This window comes from Falco cherrug, chromosome 1 (genome assembly GCF_023634085.1).
Source record: "Falco cherrug isolate bFalChe1 chromosome 1, bFalChe1.pri, whole genome shotgun sequence".
In the NCBI taxonomy this organism is placed as follows: domain Eukaryota; kingdom Metazoa; phylum Chordata; class Aves; order Falconiformes; family Falconidae; genus Falco; species Falco cherrug.
Window position 1 is genome coordinate 26,079,024 of NC_073697.1, and position 14,181 is coordinate 26,093,204.

At 39.5% G+C, this 14,181-nt stretch overlaps 1 protein-coding gene across 5 annotated transcripts in view; it reads left to right on the forward strand.

The window, feature by feature from the left end:
* The window catches only part of BMP2K (BMP2 inducible kinase), a 65,912-nt gene that overhangs the window by 38,914 nt on the left and 12,817 nt on the right, over positions 1–14,181 (forward strand). For all 5 annotated transcript variants that reach the window (XM_055699191.1, XM_055699194.1, XM_055699201.1 and 2 more), the window contains exons 12-15: positions 712–807; positions 1,607–1,794; positions 3,804–3,961; positions 10,471–10,584. In XM_055699191.1, coding sequence (XP_055555166.1) covers positions 712–807; positions 1,607–1,794; positions 3,804–3,961; positions 10,471–10,584 — 556 coding nt within the window. The remainder of the gene's footprint in view (positions 1–711; positions 808–1,606; positions 1,795–3,803; positions 3,962–10,470; positions 10,585–14,181) is intronic.

A 14,181-nucleotide genomic window follows, 5' to 3' on the forward strand; every position in this document is an offset into this window, starting at 1 on the left:
TGTGTAAATGTGTGTGAGAAGTGTTAGGAATTGTCTAGGTGATGATGCTGTGCTGGCATAGATTGGTTTTACATACACCATCTGAGCAGGATTGTTGCAGGTTTTGCTTTCTCCAGTGTTTCTTCATCAATGAAGAGCTTCTTTTTTGTAGTTGTTCTGTCCATCTAGCTTTTTCATGGATACCTTGTATTCCAATACTGCCCAGCTTGCATACTGTAAAGTATAATAGCTTAAGCTGTGTAGCATAAGTAACTGTAAACATAATGGAAGAGCAGCTAGGTCAGACAAGAACTTTCAGATCCTGTTCAGGACACCTATTGCTATTCCTCTCCCCGCCCCGTTGAGACACATTATTCTTGAAAGCACAGCTGATTTATTTTCCAAAGGGGCTCAGCACTGGTGAAAATTGCAGAAGGTGGGATGTTAATTGTCTTACTTTAGAAAAGGCGTTGCTGAATATGTAGTCTTCATTTTTTGTTCAACAGGCTGATATTAATTGGGGGTGGGGGAATGGGGATGGAAAAGCTTTCAAACAGAGTCATTAAAATGCAGTGACTGAATTGCAAGCTGATTCTTGGTTATGTGGTGTCTTAACTGAAAAATGCTGTTGAGTCACAGAAGTGATATTTTAATTGATGCTTCTCCTAAATACCTGGCTATTTCTAAAGGGAAGATCATGACTTAAAGCTACGTTCTTCTTTTCAACTATAGTATCAACAAGCGATGCATCAGCAGATGGTCCAACAGCAGCTGTTGATGCAGTCTGTGTACCAGCAGCAACCTTCCCAATCTCAGTATCCTGCTATGGTACGTCAAGAATTGAACATAGACAGTACAATCTTAAATCCATGAGTAGTTGTAATGAGCTCTGGTTGTAGTAAATAGTGTCAAGTTCAGCACCTAAAATGATACTCCGTTGGGGGGGAAAAAAAAATGTTAGCCCAAACGTGATTATGAAAGCTTGCCTGGAGTTGCATTTTTGTGTTAATTGGGTGGAATATATCCTATTCCATGGGTTAGAATATATTATTCCCTGGGTTAATGGTTGGACTTTGTCTTTGAGGTCTTTTTCAACCTAAATGATTGTATGATTCTAAACTTGATTCAATATGTATATACTAATTTGAAACATACTTGGTGATTAAGGTTTCCAGTACTGACCACAGAAAGAAATGTATGCTATGCTACAAAGTGATAGAAGACATGGTGGCGTCAAATTCCTGCTTCAAAAGCCAGAAAGCTAACTGCCATAATCTGTTCTTCAAATATCAGGAGAAATTGTGCTGAAATTTTTATTAATAATGTATAAGAATGGGGTATGATAAAAACTTCTAGTGCTGCGATAGCATATACTTGCATTGCAATAAGTATGAAAAGTGAAGTGGTAATATGTTGGAAGAAAAAACCAGGATCACTGATGTTAGAGCGGTTTCTTTTCACCTGTAGAGCAGACAGGTCTGGCTGCTTGCTTCTGCTGAAGATACTAAGCTTTTCTGGAGTGCGGTGGTTTTCAGTGCGTTTGGCTGCAAGGCCGGCATTGTTACTTAGTGCAAGAGGTTGACACTGCCCCACGTGAATTTAGTAACATGATTGTTATCTTTCTTAGGTGCAGCAATATCAGCAAGCTCTCCTACAGCAGCAGATCCTTGCTCAGCAGCAACAGCGGTCGCAACAGGCGCAGTCTCCTGAATATATCACTTCTCCACAAGATTTCTCGCCAGCCTTTATCCCTTACCCTGGGTCACTTCCAGTCCACGGTGGAGTGGTGGCAGATTCTCCCTATCCTGCAGTCAGGCAAGTATTCTGACATAGATGGACCCAAGGGTTACTTACTGCTTAAATTGCTAATCGTTATGAGTGGTGCTTAATCCTTTCCTCAGAAATTAATTGCTTCAGTAGTAAGGTATTACTTAAAGCAGTTGGATAGTTGCTGCTTAATGGTAAAGGATATTTTGGGAGGAAAGTATGATGCTTAACTTGGTAACAGATGGGCCTAGTACAACTTCTTAAAGGACCGGTCTTCCTGGAATAAGTCCATAAACCAGAAAAAGTGGAACCGGCTGCTAACCACTTTACTTAGGATGGTCAATAGTCTATGCTGAATGAGGTTATAAGTGCATGAAAGTCATCTCAAACAACCCTCTTAAGAGAGAGTTTATAGCTGGTGTGTATTTGCTAGGGCTTCTAACTCCTGTGTCTGTTGATCCAATTTAAGTACGTTAAATGGTAGGAATGCACCTTGTCAGCAGTGTGGTCCCTTTGCAGGGTCCTGTGGACTTACCCTAGCTTAATGAAGTGTGACTTGTCCATGAATTCTTATGAAAAACAGTGTGCGGATTAAAACCCCGTTCTTTTTCTGATTTAAAAATAAGAGAACCACAGATTTGTCCAGTTTCAATAATGTTATGAGCTAAGTTATATATTTACATAGATTCCTACTACATTGTATTGAAAGAGAAGTGCTTTGCAATTGTGGGCATGCTGCACTCTTTGGTGCAGTCGGTCTTGACAGAGGCTTTCAGTTAGAGTAGCTTGTATGTTTCTTCAGGTGCTGCTGCTGCCGTTCTTAGTCTCTTCTAAGTTGCAGCATGTTGAAAGAGTAAAAGGCAAAATATTTTTCTGCTGTTTGCTGTGACCAGTTTGGCTTCATCTCGCCAATCAGATAGTCTAATCCCTAGCAGAGTGTTGTCCTGTGCTTCTGTGCCCATATCTGAGACTTACTGGCTGTACCTTGACTGGATCTATTGCCAGAGTACTTTTGTCACAAATAATTTCCAATTTGGGAGTAAATACGTGTATTTCTAGTTTCTCTTCTGTGTGTTTGGCTGAAGACTTGATCCTGCTGTTTAGCTTCAAGTCAGTGACTGAGAGTTAGCAATGGTTTGCAATGTGTGAGGTCAATCTTTTAAACAAAAAATATGACTTTTTGTATTAAAGGAAGGGGTGATGAAAGTCTTTTCCTTTGATGTACTAAATGCATTGCGTTGCATTGTATCTCATGTTGTCCTCTCGATGGAAAGAGCCAGTAGTCTTTTTGGGACGGCAGTGCCCAAGCTGACAGGAAGGAGCCCCTTCCCCTTTCTGTTGTTTGGAAGAGATGGTTCCATGTGGAGCTGGCTGCAGGTGTGACCTGGGCATAGAGAGAGGACCACTTAGCATGCAGTAACTCGCTGATTGCTGCTTTCCTAGTCTGCTTCAGATAGAGGAGTGGTAGGTGTAACTTCCTAAAATGGGCACAAAAGGAAGAACACATCTAGTCGAAAGTTTCCTTATCTGTGTAGATAAGGCTAATACAAGCAGAGGCTGTTATGTCAACTGGTTAGGTTAATTGTACCAGTTGGATGGATGTAGGATTCAAAAAAAACAAACTCTTAATGTGTCTGCCAAGAAAAAATAATTTGAAAATAAAGAGAACCTATGAAAACTTCATAGAGATTTAGTAGGCTTTTTTTTGAGGAAAACAAGGCAATCTCCTATGGCAATACAGAAATGACCACAGGTGAAATATGGTTTTTTACCCTTGCATGTCAACTTGATGAAGGATTCTGTGCTTTGGCTACAATTAATAAACTGAAAAATAAAAGTCCAGGGATTGCATACAGAAATTATGTGACTGAACCACATAGTTTGAGTGATCTGTTTTCCCTTAAATTAACTTTCAGATGGTTTTGGGATAAGCTGTTAATGCGTGTGTGTTAATTGTGTGTGGTATTTTGGCATAATGAAGCATGTCATAGATTTTCACCCTGATAAACAGTCCTATAATGTTTCTCTTTATTTGCTTTCATGAACTGACTTTACAGGCCAGGTATTCCTGATGCTGAAGCAATTGCCAGTTACCCAAAGCAGAGCATCAATAACCCACCTGATATGTCAGGCTGGAACCCGTTTGGAGAGGACAATTTTTCCAAGTTGACAGAGGAGGAGCTGCTGGACAGAGAGTTTGACCTGCTAAGATCAAGTAAGGGACACTTGAAGGCTTATTTTGCTTCACAGTAAATAAGGGCACTGTAGTTGCTCAGCAGTTCCAACACCTCTCTTGTCAGAGGGCCATGCAGTCTGTGTACAGAAAATTCTTTCTGAGCATTTGAGGGCAGAGTTCGGCCTGTCGTCTTTCTTTCCTTTCTGTTTTTGAAAATGTGTGCCATAGGAACTCACTGTCTAAAACTGGTAGTTACTGGCTCAAATACTGCAGAAATGGTAATATCTTAACTCTTAAATACTTCTTCTGTCACCTTGATTGTCAAGAAGCTCTCAACAGCAGAGGTATGTTGTCAGATAGGAAGAAAAGTTTGGCTGCTTGCGTTATTCCTTTCCAGCTTTTTTCTTGCACAGCAGAGCAGAAGATTCTGTGGGTCTGATATGTCCTTTGAAAATGCGTGAAAGAAAATTTATCTATTACATTATGTTAATGTTTTGTAATGTCCTTTTTGATGAGTGGCTACATGTAAGGGCTGCTTTATTGTTCTGATATGGCAATAGTTGAATAAACTTTTTCCTCTTGAAGTCAGTTATCTCAATGGTTTTTACTTGGAAATACTTTTTCTTAATTGCTTAACACATGCTTGTTAGATGCTCTTCCTAAAACTGGTTTTGTCAAGATCAGATTTATTAGTGAGACTTATAAGATGTGACAGTGTCAAAAACCAGATTGTAAATACTTGCCTGACTATCAGCAAGTTCCTTGCAATTAAAGATGCAGTAAAGTTGAATTTGAAGTAATTGAAGAAATCCCTATGCCTTCAATTGTCATTTTCTTCTTGGATTTATGTGTTCTTAAATGTAGCTGACTAAGATGTGTGCATTGCTTGCTAATCTTGGAGGAGAGTGACTGGCTTCTTTTTGTGAAACTCTGGTTGAATGTTTTCACTTGTATTCCTGTGTTGACCAGATAAGACTCCTGGTTTTGAGATGTGGATGTAGCCTGCACACATTTTGCAGTAGAATGACTTGCTGCTAGCTGGGGAAAATTTATAATGTACCAGCTGAAAAATAAGCAATTCTTTCAGAATCCAAGTTTAGAGTTAGAAGTTATTTAGTAGTAGAATTGGGTGTCTTTGGGCATGATGCTTCCAAATGAAACCTTAGAAATCTTTTGAAGTAATTAAACTCTTGAATCTGGAGGTTAGCTCGAACCAAAAGGTCAGCACAACATTACCTATTTCCAGAATCTTTGACTGTTGGATTGTTGAGTGCAGTTTATAGTAAATTTTGAGATTGATTTGGTTAAGCCACATGTTTTGAACAAACACAAAAGAAGATAGTAACAAGGACATGTTTCAAGTGGCATTACAAAACAGCTGGAAAATGCCATACAAGAAGTATGCTTGCCTGGAGTAGCTCAATAGGCTTGTTATAGTGAGCTGGGAAAACAGAAAAAACATACATGCATTTAGGTTGTAAAAAAACCTTTAAGATTGAGTCCAACTGTTAACCCAGCACTGCCAAGCCCATCACTAAACCGTGTCCCTAAGCACCATGTCTACATGTCTTTTAAATACCTCCAGGGATGGTGTGACTCCACCACGTCCCTGGGCAGCCTGTTCCAGTGCTTCACTACTCTTTTGGTGAAGATGCTGAATTGCATGCAAAATATTAGACTTAGTAAAGGCTAGAATAACTTGGACCTACGTGCTGCAAATGGCTGTCTCAGAATCTCTAGGAGAAAGAACAGTTTACTATTGTAATTCAATTATCCATATAGGATTTTATACTATGTGTGTGAAAATAGTCTGAAGTTTTTAAAGACTGAGTCTACTTAGGCATGTTTTTGGCTCACCTCTTAGTAAAGATAATTCAGTGCACAGAGGAAGCTGGATGTGGTAATAAACTTCATATGCTGTATCAAAAAAGTAAATTTAACAGCATAGTTTTGCTTAGTAATAACCAGCATTAGGGTTTTTTTTGTCACTTGAATACAGAAAACATAAAAATAAAAACGAAAATACTGTCTTGACCAACAGTACACTAGGTGGCGGTCTTGTTTGTATGTGGCATGCGATGCAGGCACAGCTTTCCTTGGGCCTTTTGGCTTGATTTTTGTTAGAGGTCCAGTGGAGGGGGAGCATGGCTAGTTTAATCTTGGGGGGGTGGGGTGGTGTGTTTGTATGTGCACATAGATACCTACATCAAAGACTACAAAGGCTTTTAACTTCATTTTTTTGATATTAAGGATGTTGTGCCAAAGACTGTATTAACTTCCCTTGTAGTGTAAATGTCTCTACTGCAGTCAAAGATTTATACTTAATTTTGTCTACTGGTACTTTCTCCAACTTAGGTGGATTAATGAGAAATAGGGAGATATATTGTACAATTAAGGCTTATACCTAGAAATTGTCTTTAACTGTGTAATACTTCCTGGAATTTCCTCAGACATATCTTAAGGATCAAGGCTTAATTCTCTTTAGATGTAGGTCATCTCTTTTGAGAGGAAAGCGCTGTCTACTACTAAGTAGGTTTTTTTTTCCCCCCCCTCAATTTTTGGGTTTACTGTGAATCATTTTGCCGCCTAGAGGAAGGAGAATTTAAGATAGAGATTTGATGAATCGTTATATTTTCTGTATCTAAACCTGATTGCTGTCCTGTACTTTATAAGTCATGTACAGTATTATGTAAGTTTGTCTTTTTGCAATGTTACGTGGTTCTGAGCAGCATTCAAAACATACTTTCTTTCCACTTCCAAAAGCTTGGTTTGTATTGTTGAGCTGATACTTTATACATAAATTAAAAAAGCTTTTAAATGTCAAATGCTTTTAAAGCTGGTGTGTTCATGACAGTAATACATGAGTAATTAAATATACACAGCCTTTGTTACAGGATCAAGATGTCATAATTTGTCAGGCTAACATTACTGTTTGATTTCATGCATTAGATGGGTATTGCTGTGATGATTAATCACTTTGCCTTTAAAAAGGGAGCTAACATAGAACAGAATACCTTGCTTACACTTTGTGACAGTTTTCACAGTAAAAAGATGACAGTAAAAAGTAATGTGCAATCGAATGAAGATTTCTGAACAGAGGACCTTTGCGGAGAACTTAGATACAGAGTGTCCTGGTTTAACCCCAGCCAGCAACCCAGCACCATGCAGCTGCTTGCTCACCTCCCTCCCCCAGAGGAATGGGGAGGAGAATGGGAAAGGAATGTAAAACTCAAGGGTTGAGATAAGAACAATTTAATAGGTGAAGCAAAAGCTGTGCATGCAGGCAGAGCAAAGCAAGGAATTCATTCAGCACTTCCCATGGGCAGGCAGGTGTTCAGCCATCCCCAGGAGAGCAGGGCTCCATCACGCGTAATGGTTCCTCAGGAAGACAAACACCATAATGCCAAATGTCCACCCCCTTCCTCCTTTTTCCTCCAGTTTATATACTCAGCATGACGTCATATGGTATGGAATATCCCTTTGGCTAGTTTGGGTCACCTGTCCTGGCTGTGTCCCCTCCCAGTGTCCTGTGCCGCTCCAGCCCTCTCGCTGGCAGGGCCCAAGGAACCAAAAAGTCCGTGACTTAGTATAAGCATTACCTAGCAATGCTAAAAACATCAGTGTGCTATCAACGGTGTTCTTACATCATAGCCAAAACACAGCACTGTACTAGCTACTAAGAAGAAAATTAAGTCTATCCCAGCTGAAACCAGGACAGAGTTACAGGATGGAGTTCCTGGTTCATATGTACACTGTTGTTTCTCTGTTTCTGTTGTTGTTGTTATCAGTATTAATGAGGGTCCAGAAGCAACACATGATGCCGAGTTTCTGACAACATTGTGAAGAAATGAATCTCTTACAAAGAGCTCCTGTAAGAACTTAATCTGCAGAACTGGGAGCCAAGAAAAGGAGTCTGCTGTCTCACCGGGGGGAAAAAAATACCGGCACGGCCCTCACACTGGATTGCACAGATTCTGGTTAGGCCCAGAATCATATTGGTGCTTAAACAGAGATAGCTGTGGCTGCAAAGCCTATAGAGCTCTTTACCCATCTCCTTTGCAGTGTGTGCAGTGTGAAGGAACTACCTAGGCCATCCATGCAGGAAAGAGCTGTGGTTCTTACCAGGATTTCTCTGTGCGCAAGTGCTGCTCGCACTTCAGAAAGTCCCAAGAGAACTGTCTCCTGAGGAATCTTGGGCCTGTCATTTGCATGGAAACAGCTAGATTCCTTGTTTGTGGTTTTCAAAACCTCTGCTTTTCTATGGAAGGGTCTGCTGTGCTGCATGGTCGTGTCTCTGGCACAATCTGGGCTGCATTCGTATGAGTATTTACTGAAGGGAAAATGCCTCTGATCTTTGCTTTGAGGAAGTTGCATCTTAAGCACAATGAAGTCTAATACTGACTGTCGTGCTGAATCTACTTCTGCTTGTGTGAAACTGGAGGAACCATTGCTGTCTCTTGTTCTCTCAAACACTCTCTGTTAAAGGGAAGTGGATCTTATTATGAGGTGGACAAATGATACTTGTGCCTCAGAAGACTGGAAAATGTCTCATCCTTTTCCAGTAGACTTAAATTTGATGAACTGACAAATTTTAAATTTTATTTTCCAGGGAAATGTATCCCAGTACATATTTATCTAGGTGTTACGGAGGACCTGAAACTTGTATTTACTCACTTTACCTAAGTTTTCTTGCATGCTGAGCATTTCAATCCATTTTTGTTTTCCAGTAGCCCTACTACTCAAGTTGGGAGGCTTGAAGTCGCATAGTCTGGCATGCCAGCATTTGCTGGGGCTCTCCAAAGGGTAGTTCAAGTTGTTGCGCCCTTAAAAGTTACTCTAGAGTTTGGTTGTCTGCAAACTCTGCAGCAACCAGTTGTCCTCTGGAGGCCAGATACAAGGGATAGTAGGGCAAAAGCATCCTGCACTCAGTCTGCATTTGTAAAGATGCAAGTTCAAGGTCGTATACATATCTTCTAAGAGAAAACAAACAAACAAAAAAAAAAAACCCAAACCCAAACAGAAAAAAACGCAGGCAAAACACCCCCCTGAAACCCCACCCAACACCCACCAACCCAACGCTTCCAAAAAAACCCCCAGAAGCCCAAATCTTTCCTCCTTGAGGAAAGGAATGTGGGTATGACTGTTGAGAAACAGGCACAAGTACTGCTGTTGGGTGTGATATTTGGCAGCTGTTTGTGTTCAAGGCTCAAAGCTGATCGTATAAAATATAGAGCTGCTAATCTTTTGTGTGTGTCTGCTAGTATTCTCTTCTGCATGGCTGTATCAGTGTGGGATAACTTTGGGTTGGTTAGTATCTGCCTATGTCCATATGTGTGGGGTTACATTTTAAGTAGGGGTTGTCTGTCATGGCACAACTTCCACTTGTATTTCTTAGGAGAGTAATGGTAGGTAAGAGTAAGGCAATTCACGTTACAGGTGTTTTGAGTATGAACAGAATGCTTGTCTCTGAGAACTGGCATGTAATTTCAAAACTCTTGGGCTTTGTACATGGGGTTAATATGCATCTGTCTGGAGTAGATTAGCTTGCTGTTTAGTCCCTGGTGGTTATCTTTCTAAAGCCTCCTGGTTGCTCTATTGAAGGACTGAATAGAAAATATGCAGGTAGCTTGATACCTAATTAGGGCACTGTTCAGCTGTAGCTCTACAGTGGCAAACTGTCAGGAAGGTTGTGCTGCAGATTGTTTGGAAGAGCAGCTGCTTGCTGTGAAAATGCTGTCTTCGGCATAGAGGATGTAGGATGTTAGCTGAAGGTGGAACACCTTGTCACAGTGGCATCGATAAACGGCTAATGGGCCTTGCCGGACCCTCCTGAATTGCAGTATGGTGGTTTTGCTGGATGATCTGCATCTGATCTAGAATAAGAGCTTAGACAGAAAAACTTGTATTTACTATTTACATTTTTTTTTTTAGTTTTGAATTTTTTACTGTCTTAAAAACCTTTTATGTCACTCTTAGAAAGAAAAACATGGATCAGTCTCCTAAGGTCTGAAAACTGTACAAAACAGACACTACATGTCTGTTATATGACACTTGGATTGTTTTTAATTACTAACAGACATTACGCATTTAATAAAAAGTACTCCTACCTGTTTTGCTGTGATAGTCAACTTTTCTGGTTTTGTGGCAAAGGCTGGCCAAAACTCGGATAAAATGAACAATTTTGTGTTAAGCGTAGTGATTCTGACTTTAAAACCTCAAGAGCATGGAGAATTAATAGCTTCTATGACACAGTACATAGGCTGCATGTAATATGTAAGAGAGATTCTCATTTAAAGCATTCAATCAGCAAATACATGCTGCTCTTGGTGGGACAGGGGGATTAACAATAGGTTTGTGCAGGTGGATTTTCCTGAATGATTAAGTAGTAAGAATTCCAAGATGTAGGATATCTTTAAAGACATCCCAAAAACCCCTAATTGAGAGTATGTTCCCCCTCACCCTGAACAATAGATATCTTTGTGTAGGCGTAAGACCTGCCATTTTTATTTTATTTTATTTTTTGTTCTGTTTCATTTTGTTTTTTACAGACAGGCTGGTGGCCAGGAGAGTATCTTCAGATAAGAAAGTGGAGCCACATTCTGCTCCACAGAAAAATCCTCCTGAAGATCCCTTTGGTTCTGTTCCTTTCATTTCTCACCCAGGCAAGTTACATCTGTAACATCACTACCTCAGAGATGTATCTATATCTAGATATATATATACACATACCTACATATATATATATGTAAGTATCTGTTGAAGTATGTACATCTGGTTAAATAACCAAAGAATGATAAAGGTGTCAGCTGCCTTATGAGAGTATATGGGCTGAAGAGATACCTTTTTTAACATGTTGATTACTTCGAATTAAAAAATACTTCTGCATCTAGCTCCTGGTACTTGTACAGTGTACAGACTGCGTAGTCTTTGCAGCACAATTACATTGGACCAGTGGAGTGTAAAATCATTTGCATAGAAACAGGAACGCTTTTACTAGAGGCAGAGTACTTGCTGAGACCAAATTTTGCCGCTTCCCTGTAGTCTGCTTCCAACTATTGTTGCTTTTATAGTTCAGTTTTCCAGCAGAGTTAAAGATGGTAAGCTTGTGCTGCTCTGTTTAATGCATAGTTGTGGTGCAAATTCAGTCAAAATGAACAAAATACCTTATGTTGTCTGTGCATTTGGGGGGGGGTGGGGTGTCATTACTGTGTTCCGGTTCAGCTTTGGCTGTTTTTACCTTGGATGGAAGTAAAAATAACACTGTATGTGAACACTGACTGTGAATGTGACTGCATCATCCAACAACCTGATCACCAGTTTTCATATTTGCTTGATCAGCACTTCAATAAAGTTTTTGGGTACCTGTGGTGAAGCAAAGCCTACGTGACAGTTAAACAGTAAAAAGTTTCAGTTACTTACAGTACCTACCGAAGTTTTGTTGAGAGGGCTTGTGTGATAAAGGTGCCTTAACATGACATTTAAAAACTATCTTTATAGAAGTTCAAAAGCTCAGATAAATGCCTTAAAATAAATCACGGGGGGTCAACCTGAGTTAGCATCCATGTTTCCTTTCTCTTTCATCTTGTGCTCCTGAAGATCATCTGCTAGGGCTACTTAACGTTCACAAGTGCTCTTGTGCTATACACGGTGAAGAGTGACCAGGATGACACTGTTGTATTCTGCAAGACAGTTTGTCAAAATACCTCTGCATCCATGTCTGCTCCTGTTGTTAGGAAGGCTAAATTAATTCTGCTTAGTCTGTTACTATTCTTGGTTTCTCTTTGTTCTGCTCATTCAGAGAGGACAAGTTTACATTCTGTAGTTCAATACAATGTGAAAGCAATTCTTAAGTGAAGAAGTATTTGCTCTATAGGTACAGTCTATAGGTCGCAGTTTGGAAGGAATTACCCCGGAGCCCTCATTAAAGAGGTTGCTTTGTTTTATAGATGAGCCTAAATTTAATGTGCAAAATGAACAGTAATAGTTACACTCAATCTGAGATGGTGACTATCGGGTGCTTAGTCTCCTGTTTCAAGTATTCATACCCATGTGTCTAGGGATTATTTTTCTTTACTCACCCGGGTCTTAGAAATAGACTTGCTCATTTCTGGTTTTCAGATAGCTATAACATAGCTTAGACTGTAATGAATGGCTTTGCTATATTATGTCATATGTTTAATTTTTGTTACTTGGAATCCAAGCTTTGATTTTTGATATACTAAAAAGTAAGGGGAGATACCTTCTCTTAAGGAAAAAAAAAAAAAGGGAAGAAATTCAGTCATGGCTATAAAAGCAGACAGCTTGAGAAATGCTGAGTTTGGTTGTGAATGGTGTTATGTGTTTCACTGCAAAAAGTACATTTTTCAATAGTCTTTTTTTGTACTGACTCATAACTGGAATATAAGCAAGTGTACGTACTGGCTTGATTTCAAGGAGGTTGTTACTATGTGTTGAGTGAATTACGCTTGGCAAACAAATCTGATATGATAAATCTTTAAATACGAAGATATGTTTTTTTAAAAGCTGGTTTGTTTTTCCCACATCATTTTTCTTGGGAATGTTTTGAAATGAGGTGGTGTAAGATGACTAAGAAAAGGACAATGGTGTTGACTTAGACATATTTTATTTCTAGTTTAGGGCTTTCTAGGGCAAACTTGACAAATGTCCCTAATATTTTCATTTCCTCTTGTAATTAACACTTCTGTTTATAATATGTTCTGTCTGGTTGGTTCCTTGTGATTGTAAAAGATTGAAATGAGAAGTAAACCATATGTGTACCTTACTTGGGGCATCAAAAGGAAGATGACTGAACAGAAAGTGAACAGAGGTTTAATACCTTGAGTGCAATTCCAGCATTCACATGAGAGACTGTCTTGATATAGTTAGAGCAGAAGTTTCACTTCCTTATTGTAATGTGTCTACAGTGCAAATATGGAGTGTTAGTGCTATTCACCCAGGCTTCTGACTACTGAATTTTGACTTACTGAATTATGATGAGAAGAAATGTTGATGTTATCAATACAGGGTATTTAAAATAAATAAAAGAAAATTTTACTTTCCTACAAAGTGACAGTTCATATTGAAGATGTGTTGTACTGTAACAACATTTGAGTTGGAACTGTGGTCTTTTTCTGATTTTTTTTTTTTTTTGGGGGGGGGGAGTGCCATAGTTCTCAGGTTCATAAATGTTGTATGTAGCTGAGTAGAGTCATCCAGAGTGTATTGTTTTGGAGGCTTAAGGGTTCTCTGCTGAAAGCACTTGACTAAATACTAAACTAAGTTCTATCATTTGATGTGCGATAGCAGCAAGAAGCTGAAGATCATGTATCATCTTTTGACATAGCACTTATTTTGTTGGAGTAATTTAAGTTAAATTGTTATCGGGTTCATTTACATATGTCCGGGAGGTGACACAGGAGCAAGGGAGATGCAGAGGTTGAAATGGGAAACCTTTTATCACCACTGGAAAGGACCATGGGCTGCTGTGAGTTGTGAGCCCTTGGGATTTCCCCTGTGGAGCTGAGAGTGCATTTCAGGCCACGGCTGCGACAAGGATCACTGGGGAGGAGAACCTGGAACTGGCTGCAGTAAGGCTGCTTATCCACAGCTTCTGTGCTTATTCTTCTCAGGTGGGAATGGAGAGCCAGCAACAATGTGTATGTCACTTGACATGCTATGCTGAGGGCACATAGTGGTGTCAAAGGAACTAACGTACTACTGGGTTCCTCTTGCTGTAGTTGATAGGAAAACAGTGTAGAAGCACTTAGCGTTATTTAACTTGGTGTATATCCTGTTAAAAGCATTTTCACAAGTACTACGTGTAAACTTGCTATAAACGCTATTTTATGCCTAAATTTTTGTGGAAAATAGTAATGGCTTAGAGTTTGAAGCGGCTGGAAAAGGAAATCGGCTTGAGAAAGAATTCCAGTGCTCAGTCTGATAGAAAAAAACTGTAACATTGAAAACGTTTTATGAAAAAGAGAGAAGAAAGCACAACTGAATAAGCCATTAATGGAGCATTGCGGACAGGCACCTAACGTGGAAAACAGATTCTGATTCTTGAATGCCTGAAACACTGGATGGTGACAATGGAAAAATTGGCTCCTGAGGTTAGCATTTTGGAAAGGAAGGGTTTACCAGCTTGCACTGTAACATTCTTTGTTAACATCGAGTGTTTCAGAAACTCTGAAGAGACACACATTTTCTGTGGTCTTCAAATTATAAGAAGGAAATTTCAATAATATAGTACAGTTTGTACT